The 21,217-nt window shown below is 32.7% G+C and overlaps 1 protein-coding gene and 1 long non-coding RNA gene across 4 annotated transcripts in view; both read right to left on the minus strand.

Moving 5' to 3' along the window:
• LOC106058560 (syntaxin-binding protein 5-like) overlaps positions 1–21,217 on the minus strand; it is a 92,860-nt gene that overhangs the window by 24,894 nt on the left and 46,749 nt on the right. For 2 of the 3 annotated variants that reach the window (XM_056032533.1, XM_013216016.2), the window contains exons 16-19: positions 14,534–14,677; positions 13,754–13,902; positions 13,560–13,648; positions 12,756–12,865 (exon numbers count right to left, since the gene is read on the minus strand). In XM_056032533.1, the coding sequence (XP_055888508.1) occupies positions 12,756–12,865; positions 13,560–13,648; positions 13,754–13,902; positions 14,534–14,677 (492 nt within the window). Of the gene's footprint in view, positions 1–12,754; positions 12,866–13,559; positions 13,649–13,753; positions 13,903–14,533; positions 14,678–21,217 lie in introns of all 3 variants that reach the window. The other variant, XM_013216017.2, reaches the window with a different exon arrangement.
• On the minus strand, positions 18,834–20,251 carry LOC129926752 (uncharacterized). Its single transcript, XR_008778479.1, has 3 exons — positions 19,531–20,251; positions 19,162–19,430; positions 18,834–18,976 (listed from the first exon to the last, which is right to left on the minus strand). It is a non-coding gene; the product is annotated as an uncharacterized LOC129926752 (long non-coding RNA).

The following is a 21,217-nucleotide window of genomic DNA, read 5'->3' on the forward strand; positions in this document are numbered from 1 at the left end:
CCCCCCCAGAGCCAATGACACCTGCTGTTAGCTGTATCACTTTTCTCCCCAGATTATGTTTATTTGGCACATCATGTGGTATGCACTCTTGACTTTGTAGTTTCTATGGCCTGTGTTCAAAGCCTGGTCACTGACATTTCCCGCCATACTTCTGGAGGTTTAGGCAAGGATGTAAAAATGTTCAATTCTAAAGGAACACACAAATATATAAAACCATTTTAGGTCATGCCCTTATACCTTCAAGTGCTATTATTCCTCAACTCAACAAAACCCTAATGGGATGCTAAAAACTATACAAAGTACAATTCAGTGTTAAAATTGACTTATTTATTCAAATATTAAAAATTCTTATCTTAGATACTAGCTTGATAATACCCCTTATGTTGGATTAACTAGATGCAATTTCAAATGAAAAGAAATATGTTATAACACCCCTCCACCACAAGAGAAAAATATTATACAAAAAAATCTTAGAAAATTTTTTTTTTTTTGATTAACAGACCCTCATATTTACTATGAAAATTAGTTAAAATTTTAGAACACATGTCAATCTAGATCTAATTGCAAAAGAAAGAAAGACTTCAAACATCAAAATAAATATCAATTAGGTTTTACTAATTGCTTTTACTTCTACTGTACCTAGATATACATGGTTTAAAAAAAAGGTTTAAAAAAAAAAGGATGTGCATATAAAATTAAGTACTCAAAGTTGGAGCAAAAAATGTAATAAACTCTATATCAGCTTTATAAACAAGTACTAGGATGAAACTGAACTGTGAATAAAAATTGCTTGGGGAAGCACTGCCATTTTGATTGTAATATGTGCTTCAAGGTAAGTAATAACAGGTTAAATTTTCATATTTTTTTCATCCAGCCCAATGAGAGAATTGTTAATAAGTGGTGACAGTGATTCAGTCAGTCAGGACCTTGTAAATATATATAATAAATTTATGTAACTGGTATTTTAAAATTAATTTGTTATTTTATAAGACAATCAGCTATCAACAAAATTTTCAATAATAATCCAGAGACTTAATTTCAATAAAGCTTAAACTGATTATGAGGTGTGGTGACTGAGTGGTAAAGTGCTTGGCTTCTGAACAGGGGAATCCCGGGTTCGAACCCTGGGATTTTAAATTTTGGGATTTTTAAGGCAACTTAAATGGGTACCTGACACTAGTTGGAGAAAAGTAAAGGCGATTGGTCGTTGTGTTGGTCACACGACACACTTCTTAACGGTTGGCCACAGAAACAGATGACCATTACATCATAGATTACAAGGTCTGAAAGGCTACTTTACTTAAATTGATTTTGAAATTCCACTGGAATTAAATATACAAAGATTATTTATGACAAAAAAACAAACACACAAAAACATTTACCTCTAAATATTAAAATTAGCCAGTGTTGAGATATGCAATACAATAATGTTAATTTTAGTGCCTTCTAATAAAAATATGAATCCCTAGTTATGAAGAGTACCTCAAACAATAAAAATAACTATTAGCCATGTACTAGCAATTTTTTAATCATAACCACTGTTATTATTTTTTAAAAAATTGTGAAAGACCATTTTATTATTATAAGTAAATTGAAGATGTCTTACATATAGACTTTTTACATATAGCATTGCTACATATAATATACTTTATGGCTATTAAGAATACTGTAAGTGATTAATAGTCTACAGCAGTATATGACTGTGTGTTATTACTTCTGCAGACCTCTGAAAATTTTTTTTTTGCTGCTTCTGTTTATAGTTTATGTTAGCAGTTCCGATTCCGAAAAGAGTAAGTTACTTTTAAATATTTTTTTTTCACCATTATTTTTTAAAGCAAAATTAAGTCGTTGCATGGCTTTTTAGGGTTCTTTTAAAGTGTACATTTTGTATTTAAAATTAAACATACATGTTTATCTTCAAAACAATATTTTTAAAGTAGTTCATGTTACATTCAGTTTTATCATATATGCACAATCTGATTCCATTATTATCTTGATTGTATTCAAATTAAGTATGGATACTGTGTTCATATTAGAGATGGGAATCGAACCCAACTTTTCGGTTCGGTCGAATTCAAGTACAAGTTCGGTTCAATGAAAAAGTATAGTTCGGGTTCAGTTCAATTAGGTCTAAAGTTCAGGTTTGGGTTTAGTATGATGTTATGTAATTAGGTAATAATATAGATAAAACAGTGGCCCATTTTAATCTTATCTTATCTTATATAATACAGACGTTACTTCAAAAAAGAAGATGATTACGTCCTACGCGTCATGCATTTAGTCATGCATATTTACCAATGACTTAAATTCTGCCAAGTCACTGGTTTTCCTGGCTAGCTCAGGCAACCCATTCCATGCTCTAATAGCACTTGGGAAGAAGGAGTATTTGTACAAATTTGTCCTAGCATATGGGACGAGGAATGTGCCTTTATCTTTGTGTCTTTCAGAGTATTTTATTAAATTTTGTTTTTGTATTTGAAGATTATGGTTCAGTGTTTTATGTATGATTGTTACTTTACTTTTGAGCCTTCTGTCCTGAAGGCTTTCTAAATTTAGTGATTTTACTAAAGGTGTTACTCTAGTCAAATGTGAATATTCGTTTGTTATGAATCTCACTGCTCTATTTTGTGTCTGTTCCAGTTTCTAATGTTTTCTTGAGTTGAGGGGTCCCAAACGGAGGATGCATATTCTATTAATGGCCTAACCAAGGTTAAATAACATTTTAGTTTTATGTTCTTATTTGATTTATAGAAATTTCTTTTAATAAATCCTAATGCTTTGTTTGATTTTTTTGTAGTTTCATCAATATGTGGATTCCATGACAGTTTTTCATTTATTATAACACCTAGGTATTTTGCGTTTTTAGTCTGTGTTACTGGTTTGCCATGAATAAGATAAGTGGAATTAATTTGTTTTAGTTTTTTTGTTACTCTTAACAACTGACATTTTTCTGGGTGGAAAAACATGCTCCAATTTGATTCCCATTTCTGTAATTCATCTAATTCTCTTTGTAAAATATCTGTGTCTTGTGTTGTTTTTATTATTCTATATATTATGCAATCGTCTGCAAATAATCTGACTTTTGTTCCTGAAGTAATGCAATTTGGTAAATCATTTATGTAAATTAAAAATAGTAGTGGACCCAAGACTGTTCCTTGAGGTACACCTGAGTTTACTGTTATCGGTGTTGATTTAGAGCCATTTATTATTACAGTTTGTTCTCTCCCTATCAGAAAATCTTTAATCCACTGATGCAGTGGACCATTAATGCCGAAATATTTTAATGTTTTAAGCAAACTATGGTGGTGAACTTTGTCAAAAGCCTTAGAAAAATCTAGTAAGATAGCATCTATTTGTTCACTATTATCACTATTAATTTCTGACACTTGTCACGAGCCACATAACAGAAAACATACAAAAACATTAAATTAAGAATAATGCACTTTTATTAGAAAACCAAGGCTATAGTATTACACTAAATCATGGGATGTAGGAAGTTTTTCTCAGAAACTAACTTCTGAAATCCCAGTGCATTGTATGAGACACCTTGTCAAAGCACTAAATCTAGATGTTCATCTATGATTACATAAGATTGGTTTTGCCCCTTTCTGCCTGCTAAATGAAAAGTTGCATGAAGAGTGCCCCTTTCTGCCTGCTAAATGAAGAGTTTCAATTTTTGTTTAGAAGGCGCTTATGTCAGCTATTACATACTAAATCAACTTTTTTATGTTCTAGTTTGTTGTTGATTTCATTTACAAATGATGTAATGCCAGTTTAAAAAGCAAAATCCCACAACCATGAAGGTCATTAAGCTGAGGTACTTGCTTTCATTTCTCCATCATTAAATTTTCTGTTTCATTTCTCATATAAAAAAAAAAGGTTTTACAACCTTTCCACTACATACCAAGCACTTCACTGTAAAATTCAATGTCTTCATATTCTGACTATTTCTGTCAGAACATTCTTAGAATTTTTGTGGTTCAACAATTGAAAGGTTATACAATTTACAGTGCTAAACAAAGTTCAACACCTTGTCACAGAGGTTCAGTTTTTCTTGAGATTTTACTAAATCCTTCTGCCAGTTTGCTATGTCATCTAGCCATACTTCTGGCAGTATCACACCAACTTATTTCTCCCAAAAAAGAGATACATCCTCCACAATGTCTGAAACTTCTTAGAACAGGTCTTTGCCAGTGGTGGTCCCACACTCCTACTAGCAGCTTTCTCTTCTGTCATTTTCAAAATTACTTTTCCTACCAAGAATAAATACCAAGAGTTGAGTGGTATCAGATATGTCGGCAGCATTACACAACATTTCAAACTCTGCTGATCTGTATCTTAGTTTTAAATTGAAATTACTAATTGTCATGTGAAAAAAGTGGCAGCTTCAACTGCAATCTTATTTTAATGACACATTACTTCCATCACTGATAGTAACCCCTTTTTAACGCATTTTTTTGCCCGTCAAAAAATGGCTTCATTTCATTACTTAAAATTTGAGCAACTCTGTAACATGCCCTTACCGCTGACTCATTTTCTTGTCCCTTATCAATCTTCTAATCTTAGGCGTTACTTAACAATCTTTTCTGCCATGCTCAAACCAAAAATGCTGCCTTATTTGTTGTTTTTTATTTCAAAATGCTGTTTAACATTATGTTCTATAGAAACAGCCACAAACGGCTCTATAAAAATCAAACATACTGACTTATTTTCATGCTCCACAAAAATGTAAAAATCTGTCCACTTTTCCTGGTAGTTTTTACATTCAGAGTCTATTTATGGATTCTTAGAATCTCCAATTTTATTAACACACAAATATTAAATGGTACAGAACCCTTCGCATTGATACCAACAGAAGACAACCCAAAATGATGCAGGAAAGATACACAAGATGTCAAGGACATGTTCAGCTGAAGACAGCAGGAGAATAGTGGAAAAATGAAAACTACCTGTCAAATCATATAGCTGAAAACTAATTTTTTTTACAAGAATATTGCAAAATCCTTATTCAGTTTGGTTAAGGTAAGGACAGTTCATTCAGTTTGCACTGATCAGTTTTAAAGTTCAGGTTTTGTTTGGTCATAGGTGAGGTTCGAGTTCAGTTTTGGTTCATTTCCCATTTCTAGTGCATATTATGTACAAAACATTTGTGAAAATAGATTTCAAAAGTTCTACATATTATTTAGTTGCTGTAGAGATCTAGATTATCCTTAACTCCCAACAAAGATCCTGATATTTTTCATACAAATAAAAATTGCATATCACTAGCTCAATTTTTCTTCACATGTTTTGGTGATACTGTTTTGGTGCTGGGTATTTTAGCACTAAATATGTAGACACATATTGCAAATTTAAATAGTCTTCTAAAAAGATTACTACATGTTTTAGTTGTGTATGTGTATTTCTATTACAATTTTGGGCATTTTTATGTGTAAACTTTTTCCTTAAGAATTTGAATTATAGTTTGTTATGCAATTATATGATCACTGCATGTCAAAATTATTTATGTATTGAGGATTTTAATATTGTTCATTAAGAATTTAATAAAAGGTTTTTCAATTTGCATGTATGTGTTTTTTTCATTTCTGTTCATTATAAGTCCATAAAAATATATATATATATTAGTAGATTGTCACTATTTTGCTAATATTCTTTATTTTTTTATGGAATTTTCCAAATTAAAATTTAAAGGGAAACTCCTATGGTTTTTCAAATTAGAGTTATTGACATATTTAAATTCTGTGTAAAAAGTTCTAATAGTAAACATTTTACCATTTTGTATTTAAATGCTTAGAAACATTTATATCTATATATATAATTCTCTTCTTCACTCAACAGTTTGGATGAGAAGCAAGCAAGAAGTAAAGGAAAGATCACTCTCTTATTTCTGCGGATAGTCACCCCACGGAAAAACAAGGGGGGGGGGGGGGAGGAGGGAGAAAAAGTATTCACAAAATAGCAGGGCCTGACTGTTGTAACCCAGAAAGATCACTCTTTTTTTTATTTCTACCTCACGTTAAAAAGAGGGGTTGGGGAACAAGTAATCTCCTCTGTAGTAACTATCGAGGTGACAGAGAGCACTGCTCAGAAAAAAAGAGGGGGGGAGAACAAATATTTTTTCACCTGTCACAACGATGGCTGCCTGGCCGTGGGGTTTGTGTGCTGGACTATCATTTGGATTTATCGATAGTCCTGGATTCAAACCCTGCCCGCTCCCATCCCCCTTCGTCCTGCGAGGGATTTGGACTAGGAAGTAAACTATTTTCAACTCTAAAGGAACATCCGAAACATGTAAAACATTTTACAAACAAACATCTTACAAACACTAAATAGCAGCGCCGGACTTAACCATTGTGACCAAGAAGTCATGGAAAGAGAACAACTAATCTACTATGTATATTCACCCGTCACTAAATAGCAGGGCCGAACTTAATCATTATAGGGCCCTATGCGAAAAGGATTTCGGGGGGCCAATTTTGGGTAGGGAAGTGGATAATAAGTGAAATTTAAGAGTTTGTATTAGAAAATAAACTTGTCTATGCATTATATTCATTCTTTACTATGTACAGAATTACTTTACGAGCCTTGCGTGTAGCGAAGTCATACAGTTTATCATAATAATTCTGATTCCTACATAGATCATGCTCAATAGCAAGAATTACCAGATGTTTCAATCTATTTTTGAGAATTGTTGACCTCAAGTAATTCTTCATTAGTTTGAGGCACGAGAAGCTTCTTTCACCAGATTACACAATTACGGCTAATGCATAATGCCATTTTTATTTATCGCGCGTAGGATTGGCATTTTCCAAATTGAATGACACCCCAAAATGACAATTTTTGTCTATATATTTCAGTTTATTTTAAGGACTTTTTCGTATCTTTTGCAATTTTGGGAGATATCTAGGAGCTCCTGGTAAATCGACAGGAGGGCGCCGGAAATCTGTTTGAAGTTATAAAATGGTTTAATTTAATAATTTATACACCTTGAATTAGCGCAGGTCCTATGAAAGTGCAGGTCCTATAAAAGTGTGGGGCCCATTGCTGTTGTGTAGGTTGCAGTGGCCTAAGGCCTGGCCCTGCAAAATAGCGGCATATGCTGCGCTGCTGGACTAGTATTTAATAAATTAGTCAATAAATTCTCGACATCTCAAAAAAAACACAAAAAAACAGGGTTCTTTGAGATTTTGTTTTTGGTTCAGTCAAACATCACTTTCCTCAACAATACTGAAAGAGAAACTTCATTTAACCAATCGTATCGCTTCCTTCTTACAGTAGCTGTTAGGCTGTAAGGCTTAGTGACTGCCTAGTCCAGAGCTATGGTACAATTATATATATATAGATAGAGATATAAAAGCATTAGGATAACCAACTCGAGAAAAAAGTAACATTTTCATCTAAGCCCCTCCCTGTCCTAAAAAGTAAATAGATTGTGTGTCTAACTGATTGTAACAAACTGGTCAGTGTAAGGCTAGTCTAGACTACATGTAGTCAGTCATGACAAGACAACCAAGCGATAGTGTTTGTGTGTGTTGTGTGGTCAGGTGAAGAAATACACACTGCCGTAGTTATTTATGTAAATCTACTTTCCACACGCTTTTTTCTTTGCTTACAAGATCTAACTGCATAGATATATTTCTTTTACGAGAATGTAAACTTTACTGTATGGTTTCCCTTTATACAATAAGTCAATAAATTAAATTGATAGGTTAGTGTGACGTCACATAGAAACCCGGTGAAAATCTGATCGTTTTGGATGCACAGGAAAATTACACCAGAAAAACATCAATTACTAAGTTATTATTGCAAATTTAAAAAAAAGAACAATACATTCATTATCTGTAAATCAAAACACATATTATATAAAAAATTGTCAATACCATCGGAGTTCCCTTTAAATAAAAAAATTGTAGAAAAAAATGTATTAAAATTATTTTTTTACAACAAAAATACTAAAGTAATACAAATAATCCAACAAAACATCAGATTCTAAAGAGAATCGTTTGCATGTACAAGTATTAAGAGGTAAGTATTGACAACTACATGTAATAAATTAAAGCATACTTTTTTTTTGTTTTGAAGACAGCTGGTTTCCCCTTCTAACCTGCCATTATAAAGGATGAGGGGGCGTAAGCCACATTAAGGTTCTTACATTCCATGTGCCTATAAGAGTCAGTTTCTTTGCGTTGAAGGGCTTGCCATGTATCGGGCATTGGACTTCCAGTTGGGTTTGATCCAACGCCGTCATCAGGGGTTGGCAGCCCTCCCCGCTTGCATAGTTTTCTTCATGTATCGAGTTTGCCATTTCTGTAGCAATTGTGGTTTTGCAGGGTGGGGTCGCTAGCCCCATGCCAAACCCTCCTCCTTTCTCACCCGGGCTTGGGACCGGCACATGGAATGTAAGAACCCTAAACCAATGTGGTAAACTGGCCCAACTTTTAAGAGAGTTTGACTGCGAGATGCGGTGGACATCAAGTGGACAAATTAGTCAATGATAAGACAAGACAATAATATATTCAGGACACAATAAGGAACACATTAGTGGTGTAGGAATCATCAGGTCTAAAATAGCAGCTTCAGCACTAATTGCTTGGAAGCCGGTCAGTGACCGCATCATTACAGCTCGACTCCAAACAAACCAAATCAAAATCACTACCATCCAAGTATATGCCCCTACAGAGGATGCAGAAGATACCATCAAAGATAATTTCTATAATCAACTACAAACCACACTTGATGAAACACCCACCCTCAACCTATTTCTACTGATGGGAGGCTTTAACGCCAAAATCAATTCCAACCGAACTGACTTTGAATATGTAATGGGACCATATGGCTCTGCAGAAAACATCAGTGATAATGGCGAGTGCTTGATTTCTCTCTGCGCATCCAACAGCCTCTCAATTGGAAACATATTTTAAGCACAAACAAATACAACAAAAAAAACATAGCGATCACCAAATGGAGAAACCTTCAACGAGATAGATTACATTTGCATCTCCAAATGATGGAGGTCATCTCTATTAAATGTGCAGACTCGCAGAGGAGGGGATATTAGCTCAGACCACTACCTTGTCAGTGGCAAATGTAAGCTCCGACTGAAACGCCAACCAAAACGAGCCACAGGACCCGGCCCATTTAACTCTTAAAACCGTAATTTTTTTCTCATTCTACCGAAATTTTTTTTTTCCCCCACAATTTTTATCACATAAGCCTTTTTATAAACGTCATACTGTTTTTTCTGTTTGTTAAATCATAGACTTGTTATATAAAATTTTGTTGGAAATTGAATGTACTACAAAATAATTTATCTTTCAATGTTATAGATAGTCACTTGAAAAAAAAATTAGGTAATTTCAGAGATGAAAAAAATTATTTTTTTTTAATTTGATCTTTAAAAACGGACTTTCCCAAGTAAAAAAAGAATATTCCAAAAGTCCTCAATCATAATTATTGTATGAAATATTAAACTCTATCCAATTATCTATTTAAAAAACATAACTTTGTCAAACTTGATCAATATTTACACTTTTAGTGAGGTTTCTTTCTAGATCTACTAGGGCCTGGCTGGGGCGACGCCCCCTTTCGTTTACTACTTTTACTAGATCTAGGGATGAATAATTCACTATCAGACTCGCTTGAGTCTGAAAATCGCTTTCATTATAACTTTCTAGCTCTAGAATCTCTATCTAACTCTAAGTCTAAGTCACTCATGTCACTATCATTCGTATCTAAAAAGATATTTAGAGCCTGATCAGCAGTAAAACGGCAAGAAGGCCTGTCAGCCATGATGTCTGATGCAAAAAAATGAAAAATTCACTAGTCACTTACAAAAAAAAAATATTTAGAACAATAAAAACAGCTTAGATCAACAAAGTATCAGAATGAAAAAACTTTCAAAATGGCCGCTATAGCGTTTCCTTAAACCATTTAAGGGATTAAAAACGTGGATTAGAAAAGAAAAAGAAGTAAATAGGGAAATTGTGATCGGAAGCGTCATTACGTTAGCACGGCCGGGAGACTGGTCGCTGTCAGCGTCATTGCGGTCTTGAAGAGTTAATGTAGACAAGCTTAAAGACAGCAATATTGCAGCACAGTTCCAATTGAAACTAAAGAACCGATTCAAAGCTCTTGCAGATATACTGACCTTTGAAGAAGAGTGGGCCAACTTCAAAGATACCACTATTGAATGCGCGGAAGAATTTATCGGAAGGAGGCGAGGTTCACACAAGGAACGGTGATTACAAGACAGAACACATGAAAATTGATCGATGAGAGGAAAAAGGCCAAACGTAGACGAGATCAGAAAAATGAAACAAAAAATCTCAGACTAGCAGAAGAAGCTTATAGGGAAGCAGATCTGAAAATAAAGAGAAGCTGTCAGCGAGATAAACGTGACTGGATTGAACAGAAGGGTCAAGAGGCACAAGCAGAAATGACACAAAAACTCGCCATCGTGTTGTCCGAGATCTCACTGGAGAAAAGAGTGGACATGGAGCACCAATAAAAGACAAGCAAGGCAAAACTTTGCTAACAAAAGAAGAGCAGGATGCAAGATGGGTAGAGCACTTTAAAGAGACCCTTAACCAACCAATGCCATACCTAACTTACACATTCAAGGACCCCTCTCCGGACAATGATCTCAATGTCAAGAGAGACCAATAACTGCTGAGGAGGTTACCATGGCCATTGCAGTGCTAAAGAATAACAAAGCACCAGGGCTAGACATGGTGACAGCAGAAATGCTAATATATGGTGGACTTCAATAGTCCCTGAGGACTCACAAAAGGGAGTGATTGTAAAGCTTCAAAAAAAAAGCAACTTGGCAGACTACAACAACTGGAGGGGCATTACTCTCCTCTCTGTCCCTGGCAAAGTTTTCAGCACTGTTTTGTTGAGACAGCTTCAACAGTCTTGTAGATGAGAGACTCAGAGAAGAACAAGCAGGCTTCCAAAGTGGTAGATCATGTGCAGAGCAGATCTTCGTTCTTAAACGAAATATCATAGAGCAAAACCTTGAGTACAACATCAGCTAACGATCAGTTTCGTAGACTCCAAGAAAGCGTTTGATAGTGTCCACCGAGAATCACTATGGAAAATCATTAGAGAATATGGCATCCCAGAAAAATTCTTCCACATCCTACGACACCTATACAGTCAGTCTAGTTGCTGCATTAAAACAGAAGAAGGAACAACTGAGTTTTTTAGCATCGAGACAGGTGTGAGACAGTGGTGCATCTTATCTCCCTTCCTTTTCCTCCTAGCCATCGACTACATAATGAAGAGAGCAATGAATCAGACTGCTTTTGGTATTCCATGGCGTGAACAAATCAGAATGACAGACTTGGACTTTGCTGATGACATTGCACTACTTGGGGCTACAAATAAATGCATTCAAGAAATGACGGAGAGCCTAGATAGAGAGGCACCCAAAATTGGCCTCTGCATAAACCTGGATAAGACTAAAATTTTACGAGTGGTATATAAGGCAAAGGGTGCCCCTGTCCGACTTGGCGAGTCAAAGCTTGAAGAGTTGGACAAGTTCACGTACCTTGGCAGTATCATAACAAATGATGGGGATGCCTACCATGATGTAGCATGCCGAATAGAAAAGGCAGGGAGCATTTTCCAAAGGCTGCAGCTTATTTTAACAAGCCAAGCTATTGGACTTGAGACAAAAATACACCTACTCAACACAATCGTCATTCCAACTGCAACATATGCATGTAAAACATGGAAGTCATCTGTCAAAATTGAGAAAAGACTAAATGTGGCTGGGCAGGGCACATATCCTGTATGGGAGACGAACGTATGCCAAAGGCAGTCTTTTTTGGTGAGCTAAAAGGTGGTCACCGTAACAGGCGCCCATGGAAACGCTTCAAAGACCAGCTTAGGCGCCAACTTGCCTTAGCTGACATAGAGAGAGCACCTGGTTACATGCTGCCTCAGAACATGACAGCTGGAGGTCACTCACAAAGGCTGCAGGATACCAAAAGACCAAAAGAAAAACCGCTATCGAGGACAGATGCAGAAGGGGAAAATAATATCTAAATTGACCACCTGCAGAGAATGGTTATGCTTGCTCCGGATAAAAATATATATATGACACCCATTCCAATAAAAAAAAGGTTGCCCACCCCAGGACTAGGCAATCACTAAGCCTAACAGCCACTGTAAGAATTAATGATTGGTTAGATTTAGATATGCTTTTCAGTATTGTTGAGGGAAGTCACGTATACTGAAGCTTTAGCAAAATCTCATATGATTCTGTTATTTTATGAGATGTTCAGAATTTACTGTCTAATTTATTAAATATAAATGTTTATAAGCATTTAAATAAAAAATGCTAAAATGTTTACTATTACAACTTTTAATGCAGAATTTAAATATGTTAATAAATAAAATTTGAAAAACCATTGGAGTTTCCCTTTAAATATTTGAAACTTTAAAAATTTTTTTATTTAAGTGCAAATTTTTAAATTCTCTTTTTATATATTAAGCATCAACATGACTCCAGGCGCCTAAACATCCTGTCGCCAAAGGAACCACAATGTCAAAATGGCGTCACCAGAACGGCATGTACTTTTTTTTTAAAGTTTACATTTCGTTATTAAGTTTTTTATTTTTTAACATAGTTATATGCCAACCCATCCCCTTTGACCAAGATTGTAATAGCAGGTTGTAATATACATTTCTTTAATGTATTCCATGGTAACAAAATACAATATTTCAATTTAGAAAATCAAGAAACTAACCTGATCAACAGTTGGAGATTTACAATCGTCTGATGCTTGAACTAATACTTCACCAGTGATCCTTTTGGATCTAGGTGATCTTGGAGCTCTTTGATAGGGATCCATCGAGCCTTCACAGAAACATTAGCACTATTATAGTTAATGTTCCAACACATATTACCTCTGTCATTCTTCTTATCTTATATATTACAATGATACTACAAAAAAGTAGATAAATATGTCCTACGCATTTCATGTGTCAGCCTAGTCATGCATGTTAATCAATGACTTAAACTCTACTAAGTCGTTGGTTTTCCTGGCTGATTCAGGCGACCCATTCCATTATTTAAAGGCACTAGGAAAGAAGGAGCCCTTGTACAGATTTTTTCTAGTGTATAGAATAAGAAAAGTGCCTTTATCTTAATGTCCATTTCATTAAGTTTTGTTTTTATATTTGTAAATTATGGTTCAATGTTTTATGTATTGTAATTACTTTACTTTTTATTCTTCTGTCCTTAAGTGTCTCTAAGTTTAGTGATTTTACTAATGGTGTTACTCTAATCTAATATGAATATTTATTTGTTATAAATCTCACTGCGCCTTTTTGTATTTGTTCTTGAGCTGAGGGATCCAAAATAGGGAATGCTATTCTAATTTTGGCCTAAGTAAAGTTAAATAGCATGTTAGTTTTATGTTCGTTTTATTTGTAAAAATTTCTTTTAATAAACCTTAATGTTTTGCTTGATTTTTTAAAATAATTTCATCAATATGGGGATTTATGATAATTTAACAATAAATATATATGGTTAATATAAAATCTCTTACCGTACAAATCAGGAGTGCCCAAATTAAGTAAACAAGTTTTTTGTAAGTAATCAACAATGGCCAACCCTGATTCATTTCCAAAAGCCAAACTAGAAAAATAGAGTAAATCTTTTAGGTGAACAAATAAAAAACACTAACTTAAATTTTATATAAAAGCATTCTGTTAAGAAAATTGAATTTAAAAAAAAACTTACAGGCCATAAGAAGAATTAAGAGACATAACTGTAATGTTTCCTGCAGGTTCTCCATCTACCCAACATAATATGCAAACAAGTTCAGGAAGAAACCCAGGTCCCCATCGGTGATTGCCTGTTTTGGCTTTGACAGAAGTTATTGCCTCTGACTGCAAGAAATAATACAATTTTTATTGAACAAATAAACTAGGACATACAAAAATGAATGATCAACAAAAAAAAAGCAATAAGTATAATTAAAAACTAGTATTAATAACTGTGAACATGTGATCTATTTTCATGGCACAATCTTTGTTATTTGAAATAATGTATATATAAATATACTCCAGAAATTACATGCATTTCCATGTCACATTACTTTTATTAGTTTAATAGATGTAACCTATTTGTATACAGATTGTATAAGCCCAACTCACTAAAATAAAAATAAAAAATTTCTGTCTTCTAAAGGGGTTTTATCAATTATCATTCAATGTAACTGGCATTTTGAGTAACATAGCCAGACATGATGGCACTTTTTATTTTTTGTCATATATGAGATTGTGGAATTTAGCAGAAAATTCTGATATCATATTTACAGCCAGTACATACAATTGCATAAAAAAAAAATCTACTAAATAATCAGCCTTAAAGAATTCATAACAGACAGAGCACTAGCTATTTGACCCTTCTTTATTTAAATCATAATCAAAGTTCATTGTAATACTAATTGATAGCGTCAATTCTGCTTTTGTGAGTTCAATACAACCATTCTTTTTTTTTAAAAGACTAAACACTCACTCTTGCATTTTCTGAGGCTGTAGAGGAGTAAGATCCCATACTGCTGCTGTGTTGTCCCATTACACTAAGGCTGGGTTTGGAAAAATCAAAATCAGGTGAATCCAGTTCATCAAAAACCTCATATACAATGGAGAATTCCAAGGCCTGAAAATAAAATCCCAAAACTGTTTACATTAATATAATCATTGAATATGTAACCATGAAGACCAAACTTTTCATTAATGCACAAGTAATAACGCTAAAGAGTTATTAAGAAATATTGTCCATATTTATTATCATAGAAAATTGTTGTTTTTTAAACTTAAAGAATGCACTTAATTACATAAGACAACAGATTGTCTATAGCAGGGGTGGGCAACCTTTTTCTAAAAGGGCCACATACAGCTGTCAAATGGTAATTAGTGCTTCTATACTTTAAAACCGTCCTTCAGCAGAACATAGTTATTTGTAATGTAGTCTTGCCAACATATGCCCATTATGGAGCGAAGGCACCTTTGATAGAAGGCTGTTTGAATTCTTCCAGCTTTGCATAATCTCAATTAATTTCACATTCATACTATATTATACATGTACATTTGATTTTTTACAAGCAATATTTTAAAATTTACAACAAAATTTGTACATTTAAGCTAATTTTACTAATGGATATGTTTTTTAATCGCAACATTTCATCACATTTGTACTTTTTGTGAAGAATTTAACTGTTTACATTCGTATACACTGTTCTTGAACTGTCCAACTAGTTTACTAGTTGTTATCCTATGACTGTTTTCAAATTACAGTCAATAAAGCTGTTCTTACACGTGTTATATTTTCGAAAATGCTTGTTTGCAGTGTATGTGGATCCAAATAATGTGAAAGTTTAGCAGCAAAGTTTGTTTAAGTTTGTTTGGAAATGCAGCTTCAGCTTAAAATCTACCTTTCAGAAAAAATGAACAAAAACTGTTTCATGTCTGGAGAAAATGGAAAGCTTTGTTTGAAAAGATTAACATGCACATACATTTCATGTGCATACAACCCATTGCCCTGAAATTTAACATTCAGTTCATTTGTTTAGAAGTGTCTTTTAAAATTGTAGTATTTAAAAATCGCAATCTGTTCACAGGGAAGCAAGCACTCAGTTTTGCAATGGTGGTTAGTTTATAAAAATATTATAATTAAAACATGACATTCATCTTTTTTTCTTTTTTTTTGGAAGCATCCATGATTAATAGCAAAACCCCTTTTGGAATCTATTCTTGAATAGCTTATTAGAATAATTCTCGCTTCCTTAAAATTTTTAGAATTAGGCCCTATAGAGAATGCTTTCTTTAACCTTTTCATCATCAGAATTGGCAATGTAAAATAGTATAAATATGAAGGACTAAATGCAGACAGAATTTTCAAAAGTTATTTAACTCATTGAGTGCGGTGTTTTTTTTTTTCAAAAAATTGCTACTTTTTAAAAAAAAAAAAAAAGAAAATGTTCCAAACATGCCTCAAACAAAAATTTATTATTCAAGTACCAATGAAGCTATAGTAACATATGTGGTATCAAAGTAAAGGTAAATGAATGGAGAATGTGAAAATTTAAACATCTTTCTATTTAAATATAAGATACAAATTATAATCTATATAATATGACCCTCAAAAAAAAAATACATGCCATCTTTAGAACTTCTAAGACCTAAATATAGATTTTGATCTTTGCATTACTGTTGAAACATCATATTAGACTATTGACATCTTTTTCAAAAAGAAATGTGATAAAACAGTCAATAAAAAATGATGAATCACTGATTATATTATTATTTTTACATGGCTTTTTAGTCAGAAAAGGGAAAAAATTTTGCACTATTTCTACCAATAACAATAGATACCAGTACTAAATCTATCAATCAAATGTACTCAGATATTATGTACATTTGAATCAATGGGATATAGATCTAGATTTATCTTCTTTTTATTTGCCTAGAACATCTTTCATTCTAATACTAGACCAGTGCAAGACATAGGCTAGCGAGAGATCAAAGCATAAATCTCTAACTAGCTGAAGGACAATAAAAATTCTAATTCATTATACCTAAGATCTAGACCTAGATCATTGTTACTATTCCTTTGTAATAAATTATGGATCTAGAATAGTTTTATATTTCACTTTTATTTCGTAGTAAACCTTTTGGAGTACTTACAAGACAGAGTGCAACTTGAACCTGTATAAGTAGGCCTATAGTCATGGTGATGATTTTTACTGATAAACAATACTAAATAACAATTGCTACAAAATATACCAAGAAAAAGCCCAGCATGGTGGATGAATATTGGATTGAGATCTACCATTTCTGTTGTTTTCATTTATCTTAGGCTTAGATCTATAGGGATCTACCCAGGTATAAAGATAAAAGCATAGATCTAGTCAACCTTTATCTAAATTTCAGACCTAGCCTAAGCCTAAGGATAATACTATATCTAAATCTAAATGCTAATAATGTCCAAGTCTGTTTCATCCTATGCTAAATGTAGATTAAGATCTAAAATATTTCTAAATCTTCATTATTATTATTCATAGAAGTATAAGTATAAATAGAACAATTATAAAGCTTCTTCAGTTGTAAAAATTGTGGGTGTGTCTTGGACAAGCATAGCCAATAAGCCATGTCCATGATGTTGTAGATTTTTACAGATAAACAATACTTAAAAAAAAAAAAAAAAAAAAAAAAAAGGGCAAATAATGCCCACAGTGGATGATTGATGATTATTTGATGTAGATCTACCATTTCCTTTCTTTTTATTTATCATAAGCTTAGATCTAGAGATATATCTAGATCTAGGGTCTAGAGTCTAAATCTAGAGATAAAAGCTTAGATCTAGCTAGTCAATCTCGATCTACACTATACACCTAGCCTACTGACAATAATAGATTTAGATCTAAATACTAATAATATAGATATAAATACGCTAAATTAAGACTTACCTGGATCTAATCTATATATCTAGATTTAGGTACTTTGATAAAAATTTCAACTTTAATGAATCTAAATGTAACTAGTATAGTTAGATAGATCTTTTTGAATGGAGTTCATTGATACCTCATTTATGCTTCTAGGTTAATTAGAACATAAGTTATGACCATTTTAGTGTTGGGAAAATTAGCCTATTAAAATACCCAAAAATTGTGACCGCAAGGAGGAGCTTATACATTTAAACTGCTTCTATAACTTTTTAACGCTTAAAGATAAGTAATAAAATTTTCCATAGAAATGCACAATTATGTTCTGATAATTATGACAATTTTAAATCTGGGATATCTATTAATACTTTTTTGTGTTAAGCCCTTGATGTAGCGGTAGGTGTTGAAAAACGACAGAAACAGAATACATATTCACACATAAATGGTCATAACTTTTAAACCAATAGAGATAATTGAATGAAATTTTCAACAGAAATGCATGAGTATGTGTTATTTATTTCATCTTTATGATTCTGAGATAACTTTTTAAAAAAATTTCTTAAATGTGGGTCAACATTTCGAAAACGACAAAAAAAACAACAATGTTGACACTGAAATGCTTATAACTTTTTAACCAATAGAGATATGTAAATGAAATTTTCAACAGAAATGCATGAATATGTGTTATTTGTTCATTCTATTATAACCCTGAGAAAGAAGTTTAAGAAATAATTTTTTTCTTTGTTATGGTGGTACCCCAATTTAAAAAACGACCAAAATTTATGTTGGTTATATAACTCTTTAACCAATCAAGATATTTAAATGAAATTTTGAACAGAAATGCATGATTATGTGTTATTTGTTTATTCTATTTTAACCCTAAGATATGAATTTTTTTGAAAATTTGTTTTTTTGATAAATGTGGAATGACAAGTTTGAGTTTTTTTCGACAAAATATTATGTTGACACTTAAAATGGTTATAACAACCAAAATTTATGTTGGTTATAAATTTTTAACTAATTGAGAAATTTAAATGAAATTTTCTACAGGAATGCATGCATGATTATGTGTTATTTGTTTATTTTATTATAATCTGAGATAGAAGTTTTCATTATGTTGACACTTAAAATGTTGCATCTTTTTTAGCCTTAAATTACTTTTTATGCTTTTAACTGAAATGAACAACTTTTTGCTGATACTTATAATAAACTTTGGATGAATAACATGTTGGAAAAACAGCACAAAAATAAAAACAAAAATTTCTATTTCATACTTTGAGAGCTGTAACATTTTAATCTAGACTTTAGAGATAATTATACAAGATTTACAAAAGAAAAAAAAAAGGAAAAAAAAAGTGTATTTAAATTTACATATAATGTAAATAACAAATATAGATTTCTTGATGTCATCAGTCTGAGTGCGTTTGCAAATGTACGTCAGTATCCAAAGCTTGTGAGGATCATGCATGATTGTTTGAAGATGAACATTGTTTGGGTGTACCCTATCTGTTTTGCTGAAATAGAATAAATACTTTTAATGCTTACCAATGTAGGCTTGCTGAAAGGGTAAAATTATCAAGACTTAATATAAATGGTTCATTGCACAATTATCAGCTGTATTGTGAAATTATATTTTTCACATTAAATAAATAACATCCCAGATATGCAACATGTTCCCTTAAAATAAAATATATCTAACTATTTGATGGGTAAGCACATAATGGATTTGTTTGTTGTTGGAAATTATCAATTGAAGTACTGTCTCTGTAGCACCTTACAAAAACCTTCAGCAAGTTCTTTAGTGATCTCGATAAATACTTCATCAACAGTCACATTTCTCAGGGCTTTCAGAACGAGATCTTCAGTATCCAGAGTCTGGCCAAAGCAATCAGTTAGTATTGAAAGGAGATTCTCTGGAGAATCCACAATGGCCTTTAGTTTGTCAATGCAGACCTTCACATGAGAGATCTAGAAAACAAGAGAATAAATATAATAGCTGCATAAATGCTATCTTTAAAATTACATTATTTTTTTTTCTTTAAAGTTATAAATGTGGTAGAAATATTACCATTTGCAGATGTTTCATCATTCATTTTTGTAGATCAGTGTCATCCACGGTCCAGTCAACATCTTGCCAAAAAGCCCTGTTAATAAATATAATAAATGTCAAAAGGGTTGAGACACCTAAAAAGGAATTGTTTTGAAACTATAAAAATGAATTTGCCAAAAGAAAATGTAAAAGTTATTACCTTAAAAGACAAACTGCTTTTCTGCAACAACAAGCACAGTGTTGTTCTGTGTTACCTGGCCTTTCAGTGGCCTCAACATCATCTTCAGGTCGAAACTTCTTCACCATACTAGGTCGTTCAGTGCTGTCTTGGAAAGGTCTCTTTTTGCCAGCAGCATCGATAGAAATTTTTTTATCCAAGTAAGGTGCAACTAGGTGCCAGCTGCGGGTAATCTTCCTGCAAAAATTCTTCCTCTCGGTCATATGCCTTCGAATCTTATTGTCAACAACATCCACATCAAGGCCTGCCATGCCACATTATCTGTGGAAAATGTAACAAAAAAAAGTTAGTTTTATTTAATTGTGAAAAAAAAATGTTTCAAACAAAATTACACAGGTACAATTTTAATAAAATGAAGTTTAAAGATTTTTTTTGCAAAAGGATATAAGACATTTTATGTAAAATTGAAGGCTCAACTTCAATTTGTCCAAGTCCAGCCAAGCCTTTACTTTAAAATAAATTTCTACAATTATCCTAAATCATATAGAGAATAAAGTAGATCTATAGATTAATATCTGAAAATGTATTTTCATTGAAATAAAATGATATTTCAATTGATTTGTGTTTTATTTTGTTTATAACTTGTTTATAACTTGTTTATAACATATTTAGTAGTGATTATTATGGTAACTATCACTTAAAATTTTGTATAAATTATTTTATAATTATCGCAATTATATTACCAGCTATTGCAAGAATTATCACTTAAATTTAACTAAAAACAAAAAATAACAATTGAACGAGGTTAAAATCATTCTAAAAGTTTAAAAAATAACATTCAAAATCACGGATGATTAAATAAAACTGTTCTTGATGATGGATTAAAAAAAAATCGATCTAACAAAAAGCTATGCAGCCATTGATAACCATTGAATCTATCATTTCCGGTTAGTAATGGCGGCTAGTTTCGTTTTCTAGCCTTTGATACTTGATGCACTGGGTGGCCTTTTACTAATAAAGTGGAACACTTATTGTGATAATATGAACAAAAATAGTTAGATTAGATATTAAGGTACACGGGATGACTTAATTAAATATGCTTATCAGAATAATAAAAAAAACTATGGATGGTCAACTTACCCCTATGCTCAACACGCTGGAACTCCATGAAGACGATAGAAAAGCACTGATATAAATCCAAAGAATTAACTGATATCCGATCCTTGAACAAACAAAGGGCTCTGATTATCCTTTTGTGTCTGATTTTGAAGACAAAACCAGACTGGAATGAAATGTTCACTGCTTTCGGCTTAAATACTGCCGCAAGAATACTACTGGTTCTGTTAACCAAAAAAATCTCGCGCGACCGGAAAATTGAAGTACCTAATCTAGATCAAATTCTTCATTATTACTATTTATTTGTGATAAATGTTAGAATAATTATAAAGTTTCTTCAGTAGTAAACATTGTGGGTGTGTCTTGGACTGGCGTAGTCATGGTGACATTTTTTTACATCGTAAAAAAAAG

This window comes from Biomphalaria glabrata, chromosome 6 (genome assembly GCF_947242115.1).
Source record: "Biomphalaria glabrata chromosome 6, xgBioGlab47.1, whole genome shotgun sequence".
In the NCBI taxonomy this organism is placed as follows: domain Eukaryota; kingdom Metazoa; phylum Mollusca; class Gastropoda; family Planorbidae; genus Biomphalaria; species Biomphalaria glabrata.